This window comes from Antechinus flavipes, chromosome 5, assembly GCF_016432865.1.
Source record: "Antechinus flavipes isolate AdamAnt ecotype Samford, QLD, Australia chromosome 5, AdamAnt_v2, whole genome shotgun sequence".
Lineage (NCBI taxonomy): Eukaryota > Metazoa > Chordata > Mammalia > Dasyuromorphia > Dasyuridae > Antechinus > Antechinus flavipes.
In genome coordinates, this window is record NC_067402.1 from 9,847,238 (window position 1) to 9,867,281 (window position 20,044).

At 39.0% G+C, this 20,044-nt stretch overlaps 1 protein-coding gene across 3 annotated transcripts in view; it reads left to right on the top strand.

The window, feature by feature from the left end:
- HDAC9 (histone deacetylase 9) overlaps positions 1-20,044 on the top strand; it is an 867,097-nt gene that overhangs the window by 609,237 nt on the left and 237,816 nt on the right. For all 3 annotated transcript variants that reach the window (XM_052000806.1, XM_052000813.1, XM_052000807.1), the window contains 2 exons: positions 10,586-10,706; positions 15,753-15,802. In XM_052000806.1, coding sequence (XP_051856766.1) covers positions 10,586-10,706; positions 15,753-15,802 — 171 coding nt within the window. The remainder of the gene's footprint in view (positions 1-10,585; positions 10,707-15,752; positions 15,803-20,044) is intronic.

Sequence of the window (20,044 nt, forward strand, 5' to 3'; positions counted from 1 at the left end):
GACCTTGGCCTCCAACTCTGGCATTCTTTCCACTTAATTTGTTTCTTTGTTTGGAAAATTGTGGGCAGAACTGCGCTTATGGGAATCTCAGTGTAAACAGAGCCCCAGAGAGAGAGACAGTGAATGAAACAGCTTCAGAAAATGAGGTATTCCAATGGAAAACATTGCCTAATCCATCAGTCCCTCAAAAATGATTAGAGAAGATGGAGACCTCCAGGCTCAGGCAGGTACTCAGACTGATCCAGGAGAAGTTGGCCATTTTCCCTGACTTTGGAGCTGCCATAAAATGAGCCCTTTCATGTCCTCCATAAGGCCAAACCAATGCAATCCATCTGTTCTGCTGAATTATTTTGAGTTCCCAACCAAAGGCATTGCCTTTTCATGCATTTTATCATGATGTTATGCCCTTTATTATGTTTTACAAAAGGTTGTGATTCCTCCAGGGCCAATGAGAACTGATTAGGGTGCTGGCCCCCTTCCAGGCTTTGAACACAGGAGGGGAAGGAATGGGCCTGTTTCATTTTTTCCTCCTTTTTGGCAGAGAAGTTAGGAGCTTTGCCGGGTGTGCTGTGTGTGGGTGGCGGGTGGATTCGGGGGGCAGGGGATGTTGCATTTTACCTTGTCACAAGAGGACTTGGAAGAGCATCGTCAAAGTAACTCCATTACCCTCCCTGTCATTGGTGGTTTGCACTTCACAAAGAACAACTCTTGAAGGACCAGCCTTAGTTATTACAGAACACCAGGTCAACTTCAAAGTCAAGTCCAGTTGGGGTAGGAGCCTCTTTGTGTTACTTGAGCAGGTCATGTAATCTCTCAGTAGACCAGGTGACTTTCCAAGGATCTAAATTTACAGGCGAATCATTACTTTGTGTTGGTAGAAGTGACCGTGTTCAGATCTGGACTTCCTCACTGGTGAAATCAAACATCGAGCTCCTCCAACGATAATTTCTTTAGGGACGGAGTATCATTTCGTGTGGGATCCCACCAATGTAATCGACATGATCGTTGTGAATTATCACATCATCTTCCCAGAATCCCCAACCAAAAGATATGCCATTTTCTTTTAAATTCAATTCAATTCAACTACCACAGTAATAATCATTTATACTGTTCCACAGATAGCACCAAGAAATGGAGAAGCACTATTCTTACCCTCAAGACGCTTAAGGGTAAGATACAGGGAGAGGAGATAATGTGTAAATTGAGAGGTAAATACAAGACAATTTGAGAAGGAAGGGCACGTTTCCTAAGGAGCACCCAGGGAGGTCTTCCTTCAGGCAGCTGTGCCGGAGCTAGTCTTTGAGGCTATCTAGATCACGTTCTGCGGCGTGGGGAAGGAAGGGGACAGTGTGGGCAAAGACAGGGAGGGGAGGGAATGAATGCCAAGGAATAGCCAGAAGGTCTGTTTGCTTGGAATGTACAGTGTGTGAAAGAGAGTCAACTGAAGTAAGTCAGGAAATGTTTCTGGAGGCAGCTTGTGAATGGTTTACAATTACAGCCTGGGTACTTTAGTCTGTATTACATTCTGGAAGCAACTGGGAATCACCGAACGCCCTTGAACAGGCAATGATGTGGCCCGCTCTGTGTTCAGAAAGATAATGCTACTGTCCATAAACGTCATATAGGAGAATGGGGAAGCTTGGCTGTGGAGAAGAATGCAATGGGCAAAGTGAGGAGGGATTAGTGTGGAGGAAAGGAAACGACCAGATAGTTGCTTGGTTACTGGGACAAAGGACACAGGGGATCAGTAAAGTGAACCCGAGATAGAAACCTCTTCACATCCTCTCTCATGTTTACTACATGGATTCTAGCTTCTGGTCATGGTCAAGAAGGACCTTGAAGAGAATCTTCCCATAGCTCTGAGGGATGGCTCAGAATATGGACACGACACTTCTCCCTTTGATGTCAGAACAGATTTTTGACCCAAAGTCGTGTCCCCAGATGATGATTGTTGCCCGTGTGGACACTAAAACTGGGGTTTAAAGACTTGGTCTTATAACAAAAGGGTTGAAAGATGGGAAGTCTTTGAGGAAATAGGAGATATACCAGGGAATTGAAACACCAACTACAGAGGCATGAGGCAGTTCATGGAAAGAACACTAGACTTAGATACTTCCACTTACTACCCCTGTCAATTTGGGTAGCACTGCAGGAAAATTCTCTGAGATACTTTTATCTCTTGTAGGTCTGGATCATTTGTAAATATACGGCTGTCCCCCCAAAACATGATGATTCATGTGGAAAGGGGTGACCTAGAACGGGGGCTTTGTTAAAGCACATGTTACATCACTTACATTCATGAAAGTTCTTGAGTGCCCAATGTGGGAGTGGCCTTTGCCTTACTAGGTGTTGGTCATTCAAGACTAAACACAATAGTCATCTTTAGAGAGTGTATGTTCTGGGGAGCACGAGCACACGATGGCAAAACATACATAACAACAGTGATTTCACTTGAATGGAGGGCAGAAAATGCCATCTGACCCCAGCCCTGAAGGAAACGAATGATTCCAATGGGATGAAGATGGGACATTTTACATAGGTAGATAGCAAGAGGATAGATTTCTTACATGTTATCCTGTGACAACACCCCTGATCTTCAAATATGATCTGCCACATGATTTACTATATATATTAGTTAAGAAAAAAAAGGAAAAACATGTCAGGAAGATGGTTTATGCTAGACAATATAAGTGAATTTCAAAGTGTTGTTGGAAAACATTGAGGCCGTGAATTCTAAACAGCTCTCCCCAAATGTGGAACCGTTTCAAGGTTACGGGCTAAATTGGAGGCAGATGGTTCAAGATGTGAAGCAGAACCGCTTCTGGTAGGCATCTGATCATTAGACTTGAAGCTGAGAGGGACTTCAGAGCTTATCTAAGCAGCCAGCCATTCATTTTCTAGCGGGGTAAATTGAGGCACAAGAGAACAATGCCTGGGTCTTGTCTGATTTTCCACAGATAGCAAGTAGATGAGCCCTAAGTAAAGCCACATTCATTGACTTTATTCAAATTTCAACCAGTAAAAATCATTTATTAAGCACCCAGTGTATGCAAAGCACAATTCTATCTTGAGGATAGGAAGATAAAAGTAATTCCATTTAATAAGCTGACTTTCTAGTACTAGAAGTTCAAATCTAAGACTTCCTCCTCGCCATCTATGAGCTCAGGCCATTGATGGTTTTAGTCCTGCCCCAATTCTACTTCTCCCACCTTTGCCCATATCCTCAAACTTAGAACATTATGGCTAAAACCAGAAACACTCCTTGATGAGAAATTAGAGCTTTATCTCCCCAAATCAAGCACCATCTACTACACTTATTCCATCTCTGTGTATTGAAAAGTATGGTCCAAGCCAAATAGAAACACTTCCATGCCGTCTTTCCCACGTTCCCTTCTAGGATGACTCTCTCCTCCTTTGATGTCTGCTCCTTTTCTAACTTGTACTATCTTACTTATAATTGTGATTCAGCATCCCTCTCCCTCTATGGTAGGAACTCTTTGAGGGCGTGGCCGGCTACATTTATAGATGTAACTAGAAAAGTGATGATTTATGTTAGTCTATAAGAACATCTCTCATGGCTATTTATGGTTTGTGAGATGGTTGAGTGTTCCCAGAAGGAAATACTCACAGGATGAATGCTTACAGATAAATGAGGTCAGAGAATCTGTTTCTCTCCATGGGGAAGCCGACTCTGAGCGGTAAATGAAGTTATTGATGAAAGTCACAGGGACGTGGCCGCCATCTTCCTCATACTTGATGTGTTTTACATTAAGTTGAAGTGACCCAGAGAGAGAAGTGGAACAAGAAACCAAAGCCCGGGCTCGTAGTCCGACTCTGTTACTAACTCGCTGTATGACTTTGGGAACGTCACTGCATATATTAATGCTCACCTTCAAAACAGAAATACGGCACTTCTAAAATCCCTTCTACTTCCAAACTTCTATGACTGAATATGAAGAACAACGCAACTTACTAATATCTCTTTCCCCCCAAAAAATTATTCTGACTAGAACTCTGTAAATCTAAATAAAAACTAGATGTACCCTCTTTAAATACAATACACCAGGAGGGCCATAAGAAGACTGAGATGACTCGAGCTTTGTCCCAGAATATCTAGATTTGTTTCTTTACTATTGTACAACAGAAATAGCAAAGAAACGGCTCACAACAGTTCCTTTCAATTCAATGAACTTTGGTTAAGTGCTTACTCTGTGCTAGGAAAGCACTGTGCTAAGTGCTAGCAACAGGAGGTTGGCCTGAACTAGGTTAAAACCAAATTAAAAGTAAGACATATTTAACAAAATCAATAAAAATATAATAGAACGTTGATAATGTTAACGTGGTTTCCCAAGACAAAATGTGCCTACAGAGACCTTGTGGTTAGTGGTCCCCATTTCTATTTGTTTGACAGCAATTGGGTCCATCACCTTCCTTCAGCACCGAGCTCTAAGAGCTCCAAACGATACACAGGGAAGACTGGAGTCAAGAAGACCTGAATTCAAATATGACCTTAGACATTTGCTAGCTGTGTAACTGTGGACAAATAATTTAACTTCTGTCTGCCTCAGTTTCTTCACCTGTAAAATGAGGATAATCTTGCCCCTTGCCTTGCAGAATTGTCATGAAGATTAAATGAGGTAAAGCACTTAGTATAGTGTCTGGCACATAATAGGTACCCTCCCTTCCTCTCTCTCTTCCTCATCCCTTTTCTTCTAGGGGTAGGAGTCCAAGTGTTAGCCAACTTTCTGAAGGGCAAAACCAAGAGGAGGAGAAGGGGGGGGATGAGACTTGATGCTCCTCCAGGGGAGGCACTGCATGAATGTGTTTAAGGTTTTGCCATTCTCCTTTGACACATCAGTAAACTGAGGTTCAGAGACATTCATGAATTGCCCAGAGTCCAGTCCCAGTGTTCTATCCAGGGCTCCAGTCCAGACCCAAGAGGCCGTCCACAAGAGAGATTGCTCAATGTTGTCTCTGGGAGGTCCACATTCCACAGCATCCTAGAAATGAGAGCTGGGAATCTCCGTTAGGTCAGGCCGGCCCCTTGTTCTGCCAACTGGGGCTGGGGCTGGGGCCAGCGGGTGGATTCTTATTCCTTGTGGGGTTTGTAGGACTGCGTGCGATCCACTTTGTCAGTGACTCAAGGGAAGGGCCTTCGCTATTCTCCCCATGAGACTTTTCCACTGGCCAAAATCTCACTGTTAAAAAATGTCCCCCTGGATATTGGGGGGAACGTCCTTTTATTCATTTCCTGCCATGACTTGCCATTAAGTTAATATTTGGACGGGATTCTCCAGAGGGCTTTTCAGACCAAATGGTTCTGAAGCAGGGACACATTGGCTCGATTTCTGGAAAAGAAAGCGGTTCATAGACTTTCAGGGTCCTCGGCATGGAGTTAGGAGGAATACTCGCCCACTTCCTCATTATATCCATGCAGAAACGAAGGGACTGGCCCAGAATCTTATGGTTAGGAGATGCCTGAGGCAGAATTTGAACCCGTGTCTTCCTGATTAAAGTTCCTATCCCCACTCCTCTATGTTAGGCTGTTTCTTAGTCACACCTTTCGGTGTGTGTATGTTTGTGTATATGTGTGTGTGAGTGTATATGTGTGTGTATGCATGTGTTTATCTGTGTGCATGTATTTATGTAGGAATATGTGCTTGAGTGAGAGGGAGAGAGACAGAGACAGAAAGACAAGAGAGAGACAGAGAGAGACAGAGAGAGAGAGAGAGAGAGACAGAGAGAGAGAGAGAGAGAGAGAGACAGAGAGAGAGAGAGACAGAGAGAGAGAGACAGACAGAGAGAGAGATGGAGACAGAGAGAGAGAGAGAGAGAGAGAGAGAGAGAGAGAGAGAGAGAGAGAGAGAGAGAGAGAGAGAGAGAGAGAGAGAATATGAGAATGAAAGTTTAGGGAAGATGTTTAAGGACCTGTGAACACATCCTTCCTCTGGAGTTTCTTCCAGGTGTGACTGTGCACAAGCCACTAAACCTCTCTCAGGAAACTTCAGTTTGCTCCAATATGAAGTGAAGATTTTAGGCTGCATGATCTCTGGGCCCGCTTCCAGCCCTTTTCCAGCTCTAGATGGTTGGTCCCATGACCTTTTAATAGGAATTTTAGGGAAGTGAAGTCTAGGAAAAAGTATAAAAACAGTTTTCTGAAGTACCTACTATGTGCTAGGGATGGGGGATGCAGGGACCAAAGGAAAAACAAGCAGTCCTTGGTCTTAGGGAGTGTCTGCCTTGGGAAGGGAGAAAGATGTGAGATTTCCACAGAAACATACATGGGAGCTAATTTGAGGAAGTGGGAAACCCTAAGGACAAAGGGGATCAGGGAAAGACTCATTGGTGTGACATATGAGCTGAGCTTGAAGGAACCAAGGGATTTAAAAGATGCAAGTAAGGAGGGAGGGCACCATTGGCACGGGGCCAGCTTGTACAAAAGCAAGGCGGTCCGAGATGAAGGGCCAGGTTTGCTTAAGCAACAACATGAGACTCTTGGCTAAAATGTAGAATGTATCAAGGCAGTTGCATGAAATTAGCTCTCAGGACTCGACATTTAGGCCGAGAAGTGACCCGAAGAGTGAGGCAGCCCGGGCTCTTCCATGAGAAGGAAGGTGTGGAGAGCTGGGCTGGCTTGCCCATGGTCACGGAGGTGGCAGCTAATGGTCTGGAAGGTAGTTCTGGAGCGAGATGGGGAAGGGCTCTAAGTGCCAACTGGGACCTCGCAGAAGCATGTTCAGAGTAAGAATTCAACTAACGTCTAACATTGCAAGGAAGGAAAGAAGAATTTAAGTGGCTACTATATTCCGGGAACTGTACTAAGTAAGAGCTTAACAAAGATGTTATTTTTCATTTGATCCTCACAACAACCATGTGACTTATTATTTTTGTGTATCTTACTTTATTTCTTCTCAATTACATACAAAAAGTTTAGCTTTTTTGAGTTTCAGATTTACTCCCTGCAATTTGATATAAATTATACATGTGAAATCATACATCCATATCAACCAAGTTAGAAAAAAAAAGAAGAGGAAAAAAAAAGAAAAATAAAGAAAATAAAACAAAAAATATTCTTCTATCTACATTCAAACTCCAGTCTTTGGTGGATACTATTTTTTATCATAAATCTTCAGAACTGTTTTCAATCTTTGTATTATTCAGAACAGCTAAATCCTTTACAGCCGATCGTCATACAACGTTGTTGCTGTTATAGACAGTGTTCTCCTGGTTCTGTTCATTTCCTCTAAATCAGTTTGTCTAAGTCTTCCTAGATTTTTCTGAAATATCCTGTTCATCGTCTATTTTTTTTTTGCATAATAGTAATCCATCACAATTATACACTAAAACTTCTTTAGACATTCCCCAATTGATAAGTATTCCATGAATTTCTTTTCTTTCTTTCTTTTTTTTTTTTTTTTTTTGGCCAACAAAAGAGCTATACATATTTTTGTACATATATATCATTTTTCTTTTTATTGACTCTCTTTTGGGCACAGACCTAATAGTAGTATTGTTGGGTCAAATGTTAGGCACAGTTTCATAAATAACCCTTTGGCATAATTCCAAATTGCTTTTCAGAATAGTTAATCAGTTAACAATTCCATAAACAATGCAATTTTTCTCTTTCCCTTTCCCCATTTATCATTTTTTTTTCCTGCTCTATTAGCAAATCTGATAGATTTGTGGCAGTACCTCAAAGTTATTTTAATTTGCATTTTTTTAATCAATAGTGATTTGGATCATTTTTTCTAATCACTAGAGATAGTTTTGATTTTTTTTCTTTCTAAAAATTGCTATTTATATCATTTGGTAAATATCGATTAGGGAATGACTTGTATTATTATAAATTCGACTCAGTTCTGTATATATTAGAGAAACAAGGCCTTTGTAAGAGATCCTTGACACTCTTCCCCCAAAATCCCACTTTCCTTATAATCTTGGCTGCATTGTTTTCATTTGTGCAAAAAAAAAAAGTAATCAAAATTATCTATTTCCTATTCTGTAATGCTCTCTATATTTTGTTTCATCATAAATTCCCCCCTTATTAATAGTTGTGATAGGGAATTTTTTCATGCTCACCTAATTTGCTTATGATATCACTTTTTATGTCATTATCATGTTCCCATTTCAACATTATCTTAATATATAATATGAAATGTTGGTGTATATAATTTCTCAGCAGTTTTTGTTATATAGTGAGTTCTTTTCCCAAAAGCTGGGATCTTTGGGTTTATCAAACACTAGAAGACTGGTCATTTACTGCTGTATATCTATTCCATTGATCCATCATGCTATGTTTTAAATAATATCACATTGTTTTGATAATTATGATTTTATAATATAGCTTAAGATCTGGTACTATTCAGCTATCTTCCTTCACTTTTTTCTTTTTGACATTTTTCACATTTTGTTTTTCCAGATACATTTTATTTTTTTCTAGCCTTGTAAAACATTTTTTTTGAGGAATTTGATTGATAAAGCACTGAATAAACTAATTCAAGTAGAATTACTTCTTTTATTATATTGGCTCTGCTTACTCATCATCAATTAATATTTCACCAGTGATTTTTTGCATGAAAAATATTTTCTTCCTGGTAGAATTTGTTGGTAATTATATGAATGATGATGACTTATGTAGATTTATTTTATATCTTTCAAGCTGTTAATTATTTTAACTAGTTTTTTACTCTCTAGAATACTTTAAGCATACCACCATATTGTGTACAAAGAGTAATAGTTTTGTTTTCTCATCTCTTATTCTAATTCCTTCAATTTATTTTTCCTGCCTTATTCCTATACCTAGCAATTATAGCACAATATTGAATAAAGGCAATAATAATGGGCATCCTCGTTTCCTCCCTAATTTTACTGAAAGACTTCCAGCTTATTCCCATTATAGATAATGCTATTGTCATCCCCATTTTACATATGAGTATACGGATGCGTAGATAAGTTAAGGGACTTGCCCAGGGTATCATGTTTCTAAGACCACAATTAAATTCTGACTCCAGGTCCAGCACTCTATAACTTGTACCAAATTAAAAATTAAAAAAATCTTAATATGGTATTAAAGGCTCAAATTTTCTTAAAGGAAGATTGTTACTTTCTGAACTCAGCTGGATATTTATAGCCTGTATTAAACTGAAGATCTGGCAAGGCTCTGGTAAGCAGAGGAGCATGGATGGCTCTATTGGACAGGACACGTCCTATGTTTAACCTCTGTGAAGTGGGATGGCAGGCCAACCTGGCCACATCTTGGCCAGATCCTGCCTGGGTTATGCTGGCTTCTCAGCCTTCCCTGGCTCGAGAATCACAACTATTGGATGAAATATTTACCAAAATATATTTTTAATTTTCTAGAAGTACAAACGATCACATTAGGATGAGTCACAATGACACTAAAAAAATTTTTCATTCTTCCCAAAAAGCAATTTTCATTTTTATTTGAATAGTCACAGACTGAAATCTCTTTCCCTGGGTTCCAAAGGAGCCTCACTTTCTTACCCTTTTCCTACTGCCCAGACTGTGCCCCATCCCATCAGTTTTTATTCACTCCCAGGATTATGACAGCATCGTCTCTCACATTCTCCTCCCCTGACCAAGGATCACCCCATCTCTTGAATTTCTCTCCCCTGGGGTAAGAAGAATTTATTTCAATTCAAAGGGGCTCACAGCTGGACCTCTCTTCCCCCTAGTTCTGCCAGGGAGCAGAGTGTCACTCAGTCTCTAAATCAGCCCCGTCTGCTACTCAGGCAAAAGGGAACCATTTGCTTGCTCATCATGTCTCCAACTTTCACTGCCAGCTTCTTCTAAAACAGGAGGATCATGGGAATTATAATTGAGAACTTCAGAGACTATTTAGTCCAAAGATTCTTAACATCCTCTGAGTCATGACCTGAACCTCTTGGGCAGGTTGGTGGAGCCTTTGGACCTTTTTTTTTTGTAATACTGTTTTTTGTTTTGTTTTGTATTTTTTTCATCAGAATGGAAGAAAATGGTTAGAGATTAGCAAAAAATCTCAGTAAAAATACAATTAAAAATAAAGACGTCTTTTTCTTTTTCCAAGATCTTGTCCTGCCCCTGCCAGAAAAATAACCCCTGAGCTAGTGGAGTCCAGATACTGATCAAACGTGGAACTTGTAGTTAAGAAAACCTGTGTTTGAATCCTACTTCAGACACTATCTAATTTTTTTTTCATAAAATAAGAAACTGATCACTTCTGTGTAGTATTTTTTTCCCCTACTAGAAAACTTCCTTTATTAGCTTCCCTCTTAAGTATAAACAACATTTAAATCCAAGACCTACACATTCATTTTTAAATCAAAGGAGATACATTTGTAATTCATGTTCTGAATCTCAAAAAGTGCTCAAGTAGCTAATACTACTATGATTATTATTTAGGAGTAGTAACAATATAAGCATTTTTAAGAATAATAATTTTTCCATATGTTATTGAAGTAGGTTAATAAGTATTCAATTTCCCACTGATCCACCTCCAACCTATAATTAACTTTATTCTTTGGGATCTTATATTCTTGTCCATGCCGTCACTGGAGTACTACGAGCTTCTCTTGTTTTCTTCCAGAGGATCCAAGGTCGAAAAGCTTCTCTAGAAGAATTGCACCTGGTCCATTCTGATCATCATTCTCTTCTATATGGCACTGACCCTTTGAGCAGACAGAAGCTGGACCCCAGGATGCTCCAAGGTATGTACTACTGAAAACAACTCCTTCTATTCTTGTCATTTGTCATTGTGGTTGTCAGTGTCAAATACTTGGCAAAGAGTGGAATCTAAAATCAGTTTTTCCAGCAGCGTTGCTGAGTAGGAGAGAGAACACTACAATGGGAGCCAATGGAGATGAATCAAATGTAGGCATTGAAATCTGACAATAGACATTCCCTCATATTCACTTTTTAAAAAGAGCTATTTGGTAACTTTTGCTTTGATAGGATTTGCACAGCCTGATTTAATTATGTACTTGTAGCTGAGGATAATGGTAATAGAGGAATCTTCTATTTTGCTCATATTTCTAAGCCTTCCAAGGAACTGCTGACAGTGTGGCTTCCAGAATTGTCCTTTTCCCTCGTTAGGCCTCATTTTATTTCTTCCAATTATTTCATTTATCTCAGTGGGAAAAAGCAAAGCAAAACAAGACAGAATTAAATGAGTGAAAAAAAGAAAAATTATGAAAGAGAAAAAGAAAGAAAGGAAGGAAGAAATGAAGAAAGAAAAAAGAAAGAGAAGAAGAAAGAAAGAAAGAGGAAAAAAGAAAGAGAAAAGAAAGAAAGAAGAAAGAAAGGAAGGAAGGAAGGAAGGAAGGAAGAAAGAAAGAAAGAAAAAAGAAAGAAAGAAAGAAAGAAAGAAAAGAAACACAAGGAAGGGAGGAAGGGAGGAAGGAAGGAAGAAAGGAAGGAAGGAAGGAAGGAAAGAAGGAAGGAAGAAAGAAAGAAAGAAAGAAAAAAGAGAGGAAGGAGGGAGGGGGAGAGAGAGAGAGAGAGAAAGAAAGAAAGAGAAAAGAAAGAAAAGGAAGAAAAAGAAAGAGGAAGGAAAGAGGAAGGAAGGAGGGAGGAAGGAAAAAAGCAAGGGAAGGAGGAGGGAAAAGAAAGAAAGAGAAAGGATAAGTGAAAGGAACAAAGAGAAAGAGAAAAAAAAAGAAAAGAGAGAGGAAAAAAAGAAGAAAGAAGGAAAAAGAAAGAAAATAATCCATGGCACATGAAGAGGGATTTAATTTTTTTTTCTTCTCATAAGCATAATGTAATATTCAGATAGGGGGAGCTCTCTATGAATGCAGATTAGACTAAATTTTGATCTGCATTGACAAAGGGAATTTTCAAACAGAGCGAATTTCAAACCACAGAAATTGCTGTTTTACCCCTTCCCCCCAAAAAAAACCCTTTCAAATAACAGCAAAACTACACATAATATTTTATATTCTTTGCTAAAACTGCTTTTCAAATTTTATGTTACATGGTATATTTAATATAGTCACAAAATTAAAATATCTCAGGAAATGACTGAGGAAAATTTTGGGGAGAGACATTACTCTTACTTGATGGATGGCATCATAAATATTTCCAATTGGATTTTGTTCTAAAATCTATACGGTGTGCACCTCACTGCATCTTGAACATGTGACCAAATCGTTGATTTCTTTATAAGGTGAAAATGTGATGGAAATATGAAAACCTCTAAGATTAGAAAGTCAGTCTTGATTCCTCTTTTGGAGGAGGAAGGATCTGGATCTGTGATTTCAACATTGCTCTGAGTTCCCAATATAGAAATTCTCCCCACAAATGCAAATGCACTATTTGTTGAAGACTTATATATAATAATAGATGCCTGAAGCTTTTGAGAAGTGAAGTGGGGTTTTTCAAGCAACATCAGTCTTTTTTTCTTTTTCTTTTTGGGGGGCAAGACAATTGGAATTAAATGACTTCCCTGGGGTCACAAAGCTAGTAATGTCTGAATTCACATTTGAACTCAAATGTGTTGGGATTTGGTTCACTGGACCATCTGGCTGCCTCAACATCAGCTTGATGAAGGTGACAAAACTCCCATATTCTTTCCTCCATGCCCAATGATTTTTGTCAGTCTTTCAGAAAGCAATGTTTCTTTTTTTCTCTAAGTGAAAATTCTCTAGGTAGTGCACTCCTAGAACTTACTATTTTTGTGACAATGGATCTATCATTTAATTTCCCTTAACCTTAGTTTCCTCATTTGAAAAATTGAGAAGGGATTGGCTCCGAAGTCCTTTCTGACTTTAGTTCTGTGCTCCTGACAAAAGTTGTTCTATTATCACTTACTCTTAAACTATATATATATATATATGTACATATACATATATATATATATACACATATATATACACACACACATACACACACATATATATTATATATGTATGTAAATTTCCCATATATCACTGAAAATACTTTCATTTTTCAACTGTTTTATAATAAACTGGAGATTACATTATATTAACAGCAGAATTATCTTAGTGTCACATCCCTCTGATACTACTTCTATCTCCCCTAAAGGTGCTCCGTATGAGCCGAACTTACAATATATATAATGTGTATTTGGGACAAGTAAGAAGACACCTTTCCTCTGTGTAGGTAAACAAAAGACATCTTATTGCCTTTTTAGGTGATATAGGTGATTTAGGTGAAATAGGGAGACTAAATAGACTATTAAAGTATTGATCAATTCCCCCCCCTTCTTCTGAGAACATCAGGTTTGATATCAGATCACTATCTATAATTATTCTCCGGAGAATCCATCATTGGGGTGCTCTTTCTGGCTTGACTGCCAAAATTTCCATACCTTAGGAATTTGTAGATGGACAACACTGTACTCCATGACGTGGTATCTAACAAATGAGCCAATCAGTTTTTAAAATCCATTATTATAAATTAAAATTATAAAATAATTATTATATGGAATGGATAATTATTTGTAATAATTATTTTAAAAGAAGAGTTGTGTAGGCTAGATGGTGCAGTGGATACAATACCAGCCCTGAAGCCAGGAGGATCTGAGTTCAAATCTGATCTCAGACACTTAACACTTTCTAACTGTGTGACCCTAGGGCAGGTCACTTAACCCCAATTGCCTCCAAAAAAAAAGGGCAAAAAATTAAAAAAATAAAAATAACAAGAGTGGATTTTTGTCTAATTTGTGTAATTTTTGATGCTATGCAGACATCACAGAAGGAGAAAAAGTTCCCTTGGTTCTTTCTGGTGCTTCTCAGTGATTTCTTTGTGGGAGTAAGGAACATTTCTCACACTCATTATTATAGTGTATTCTTTCAAAAGTCCTCACTGACTACCAAATGAATGCCTAAGGAAATCTCTTGATGTGCAAAAATAGCTGTGTGCATCTTGTTGCTCGTGTCAATATTCCCCTTTTAAATTGTCAGCCAATAGATTTCTTTCCATCGGCTTCCCATCTGGCTTTCTAATAATATTCCAGTACTTACTAGGATTATCTCATTGGGGTATCTAAATAGTCTTCCCCACCTCCTTCTTGGACCAACTTTCCCTCCATTTCCCATCTGTTAGAAATCGCATTTTAAAAATCTACTCAGATAATTTACTATTTTCAAAATAGCCTTTCTTATCTGTCACTGAAACTCACTGAGGCCTTGGCTCACATGGAATGAGAATCCCCCCCCCCCAAATCTGTTTTTAATTTGGATTATGTTGTTTCTATTGATCTGTCCCGGGACAACTGAAGTCTGTTAGAACGAGGAGTCTGGATTCATGGTACAATTCCATCTCTGATTGGCTAGGTGACCACTATTTGACACAGATTCCTCATGTGGGTGAGGTAAATGCCCTGGGCCTTCCTCTTCATTAGAGAATACTTTCAAGGGTCCAGGACTCCTTTGATGTGGGTACTCTTTTAACTGATGTGTGCGTAACTTCCCCCTAAGTTGTTGTAACCAAAATAAAAAAAAAATCGAATCATACAGCTGATGATGGCCCTCATTTTGTTGATGAGCATCTTCATACTTGACTGGGCTGATCATTGAGGGAAAGACACACTGCCCACCATCAGCTCTCACTTGAGGCTTTCTATATTCATGGAGGCAGAAAATCTGAGATTTGGGGTTAGAAGGGAACTTAATCCAACCATTTCTTTTTACAGACTGAAACTGAATTCCCGAGTAGAGTGATAATAAATGAGATTTTATTTGTGAAGCATTTAACAGAATACTTGGTATATTATAATTATTTAGTAAAAACTTGTTTCCTCCCTCTTCTCCCAAAGATTATTGAATAACTGATCCAAGATTTGAAATCAGGTCATGTGATAGCAAATATTTCCATTATATCACTAGTGACATATCCCTAAAACGTGCGTGTCCTTGGCAGATTCTTCAGGAATCCCCATTATCTCCTAAGGAACTGATGACATCCTGCAGCAATCTTCAGAACCCCATTGGTACTTAGTTATCTCCAGACATTAAGTATATGAAGGAGGGGAGAGGGAAGAGGAAAAAAAAAAAAACAGCTGGATTTATGGCCAGATGAGAAGACCTCAGTTAGTTGAGTTTCTGTGGCTACCATTGACTCTTCTTTCTCCTTGATGTCTTTTGGTCTCACAAAGTTCGGGGGAGTGTTTCATAAACATGGCTTTTGGCCACCAGAAAAGTGGGTCTGTATGTTGAGAAAACGTTGTCTTGAAGCATATGGAAAGAGACAATGCTTTGATCAATATCAGTGGCCTTAAATGTCATGCTAAAGCAAGGAATTCCATGGATAGTCGAGCTATTTAAAGGGAACTCCAAAGCAAGGCAAAAACTCGAGATTCCCAAATTGGAAGCATGGATAATTTTTAAATCATGTAAAGTGTACTTTGTATAGACAAGTAGGAGGCAGAAATTCTATGGATCTACCCTCTCAGATGCTCATGCTCTGCGTGAATAATAAGCTATCGCATGCAAGTCTTAAAAAATGATACTCAAGCCAACAAGAGGTGATAGAGCCCCGGATGTTGTGAGGAAGGGGAGTTCAAATCCTTCTGACATTGCCTAGCTACTGACTAACTGATTTAACCTGTCGAAGCCCCAGCTTCCTCATCAGCAAAAATGAGGGCCTTGGACTCGATAGTCTCTCTGATCCCTTCCAGCTCTCAGTCTGGGATTCCAGCTTGTCAAAATTTAACTTCGATACCACGTACCCAAGGAAATCCTGCACTGACATTTATGGTTTGTGTTCACTGCTTTTCTTTCTCTTTTCTTCCTTAGGGCCCACATCTCAGAAGGCCTTCTCCTTGCTGCCTTGTGGTGGACTTGGGGTAAGGATGAGTTTTTGTGTTTGAAGCTCACAAGGTCCATAGCTTCCCCCTGTTCCCTTCTACCCCTAACCCTCACTCCACAACTTCCATGACTGCATAGGCTTTGGCTCCTTCTTAGTGAAATCTCCTCTGGACCCTTAAGAACATCAGAAGAAAGTTAAGTACAACTTGGTCACTGAATTCACTTTTCAAAGAATAGAAATCAAAAGGACTCAGCCCATTATATTCCACATGAAAATGGCCTGAGCTTCACAGAGTATGTTGCATGATGAAAACACTGCTTGAGGGCTCCTGGGGCCATTTTGTGGTCTTCAACCTAAATAATTAATGTAGACTTTTTGACCTGGGATATTTATACCACATCTTAAGGACACATTTGTTTTGATATCATGTATAAACAAGGATTTCTCAAAGTCTGTATGTTCTTAGATCATATTTAAAGTACTTCAATAAACTAATTAGAAAGAGAAGAAAGAGGTTACTACTTGAGAACTAAGAAATAATACTTAAAATAAGTGCTGGGTAATCTGTATTTTCATTTCATTCTCTTCCTTTTAATGAAGGTCACGTGGATAAGGAGAGAGCTCTTTTCCCCCTCCTTGACACCACATATTTTTGTGACTCTTGACTTACTGAGTGATACTGAGCTAATACCAATATGGAATGGGACCAATGAAACTTTGGTGTTGAAGGGTATCTATAGATGATCAAGTTGGGGATGTTTCCATGATTTTCATCTCCAAAAAGAATACTGTTAGCCACAACAATATCCTCTGAAGCCTAAATTCCAATTTTCAAAGTTAAAACTATGAGTTCATAGGGCTTTGTTCTGGGACTCAAAAGGTAGAGATAGTCTGTGATACTTCAGTAGCATAGACATGAACTTAGTATCTGGTTGGTGAGATAAAAATGGGAAGCTACCACATAGCGGGTTGGGGTGAGCTTCTCCATCATTTCTCCTCCTCCCCCATTTAAACAACCAAGATGAATCAAAAACCTGAAGATGACTTCATACAGCTTATCCTTGTCTCAACAATCTCTGAATTCCTGCTCTATTAGTATGGTCTATGAAGGAATTCACCAATAGACATACTTTCTTGCTGTACCAATCCCAGAATGCTTTCCATACATGGTAATTCTAGCTTATTAGGACAGAATAGCACATAGTTTGAGACTCATGAAAATGTATGCTCAATACAACTAAGAATAATCTCTGGGGGAGGGATATGTTTCATTGGTTTCTGCTCTTACTTTCTGCCATTTCAAATAGTCATATTAAGGGAACTCAAATTCTGTTTAATCAACATTTCCTAAGCATCTCCTACATGTAAAACATTGTGTCAGGTTCTTTGGGTATAAAGATACAAATCAAATTATCCTTTCCTTATAGATCCCTTTTTCATTTAGAAATAGAGCGTGGGAGGGGAGATTTATCTCTAGGATTGTGAGCTTATTAGAGAACAGGACTGGAAAAAGCCTTCATGTGGCAGGTGCCATCAGAGCTGGACTTTCAAGAAATCTAGGGATGTTGAGAGACAGGGATGAAAGGAAAAGATTGGCTTATGAGAGTTCTAAGTTGAACAAAACTGAGCCCACCAACAGAGTAGACCAGTTTTAAACTCACTAGTCTGGGGACTTTCTTTTGAAGGTTACAGGAAACATGATAGTGATCTTGAAGAAACCAAGCTTGGTCTGGTCCTTTAAAGCTCTCCAAGAAGTAAATAAACATTCTAGGGAATCTGTAAGGCCCTATAGAACTTTGTGATATTTGGAGACTTTCTGAAAACTGTCTTTCTTGCACACACTTCTAAATTTACCCTCTTAAGACAGACCATATTATAAAATATATATCTATATCTATACCTATATATATCTATATCTATATCTATCTATATCTATATATATCTATATCTATATATCTATCTATCTACCTATCTATATATATCTCCATGTACAATAGGCTCAGCAATATCTTGGCAATCCAGAGCTCCTCTAAGGAGCAGAGATATACATGGGATGGTGCCCTCAGGGTGATAGTTGAGTACTGCTATAGCTCTCTGACACCAAACTCCCTGGGATCTGGCTATTGCCAACCCAAAAAACTTTAAGACTTTGGATGTTCCTTGAGGAGTTTCCCAGATATTATAATTGGTATCAGCTTCTTAAAATTCTTCTTTCACACACACACACACACACACATATATGCATATATAATATATATGTATATATGTGTGTATATATATATACATATATATATAAACAGATATGTATATAGACCTTATATCTTTAAATATCTATCAGATCTATCTATGTATGAGATCAATCAGATAGATCTATAAGAGACCTTATTCTTGTAGCATTATTTGCCATTGAAATCCCAACACCAAATCTGGCACCTAGTAGATGCTTAATAGATATTGTTGATTTGTTGCTTGATAGTCCATTATTAGGATGAACTGAAGGATGTCTAGCTAGAAAAGAAGAGAATTGGGGAGGGGCAGGATTCTTGTCTTCCAGTCTTTAGAGGGCTATTGCCTTGTTTGGTTTTTATTGCCTTTTTGTTGTTGTTGTTGTTGTTGTTGTTGTTGTTGTTGTTATTTGGTCACAGAGGGCAGGACCAGAAAGAATGAGTGAAAATTACAAAGAGGTAGATTGAGGTGTGATGTCAAGAAATGATCGTTGCAATAGGCTTGTGATGGAAAGAGCCATCCCCACCCAGAGAAAGAACTATGGAGACCGAATGTGGATCAAAGTAGAGTGTTTTCATATTTTTTGTTGTTGTTTGTTTGCTTGTTTTTTGTTCTTTCTTGCATTTTTTCCCTTTTGATCTGATTTTTCTTGCACAGCATGAAAAATTTGGAAACATGTTTAGAGGAATCACCAATGTTTAACCTATATCAGATTGCTCGCTGCCTTGGGAAGGGAGAAAGTGAAGGAAGGAAAGAAAATTCAAACCAAAAGGTTTTACAAAGATAAATGTTGAAAACATTCTTTGCAAGTTTTGGGGAAAAAATAAAATATTCTTGGGGGAAAAAGAAATTAAATACTAACAACAAGAACCATCCTTAAGTGGAATAGCTATTTTAGAGAATGGTGGACTCATCTCACCCTTAAGGGCCTAAAGCTGGAAACTAAAGGCCCATATTTGGCTGAGGAATCACTTTTTTATGTTTCAGAGAAGATTCTTTGCCATTCTTCCTGGTCTTTGAGTGGGACAATTTGGCTCTGGAGATGACTTGGGAAATTCTTTTCATTCTATAATTCTGAGAAATAGAAAGACCTCCTTTCTCATTGCCTCTTCCAGAGGTGCAGGTCAGACGATGTCACAGCTGCATTTGACTGAAAAGGAAAAGACTTCGGGGGCTCTCAAGTCTCTTTCTTGTGGCTGAGATATGAGTCAAGCCACCAAGCCCCAGAGTAGCTCATGTGTGAGTATCCAGGCTTACACGTTATTCTGGGGCGATGTCTTAGAAAGCATTTCAGTCCATGTATCCCCCTGATATTATAGAAAAGGAAAGACAAGCTCAGGAACCTGAAACAGTTTGCCTAAGAACACAAAGATGGTAAGTGTTGTAAATGAGATTTGAACCCAGGGCATCCAACTTCTATTCCATGGGCTTCTGTACCATCCCCTCTTCGGGAGTCTAGATTATGAAGGGAAATGGGAAACAGACGCCGTCCAGAAAGGCCTCGGTTCCAACTGTACCAAGCGTCTCCCAGAAATAGCCTGTGCTCCCCTGCCCATCTGACCCGCCGCTGTGTGAAGAAATCTTGAAATCATTTCTCAGCCTCGTTTTCCCCCTTTCCTTGATAGGCCCAAAAAAACCGCAAGAGCAGGGACGAGCAGGCTTTTATGATAATGTCGTCATCAGCTCCTGACTTCAAAAGCTTCTGCGGCTTTTGAGTTGTCATTTATAACTTGGAACTGAATCGACCCATAATTCCCCTGATACACTTAGAGAAATTGATAACAGACCCCAGGCTTCTTTTATAGCTCCGAGGAGGCCGCTCCAATCACATCACTATTGGCAGGCAATATTATTTTTTGACATGGTTGTAAAAGTATAAAGGGGCTTATGGCATTTGTTTAGATGAGGAATGGGCTCTCAAGCTGTGCAGGGGTTTATGGGATCCGATTAGGGAGCAGCCCAGGGAATATGGTGTTTGCAAACAGGATATGATTTTATATAAGTTTGGGTTTCAGGCCCTCTTCCCCAGGGACGATCCTGCCGACAGCGGAGA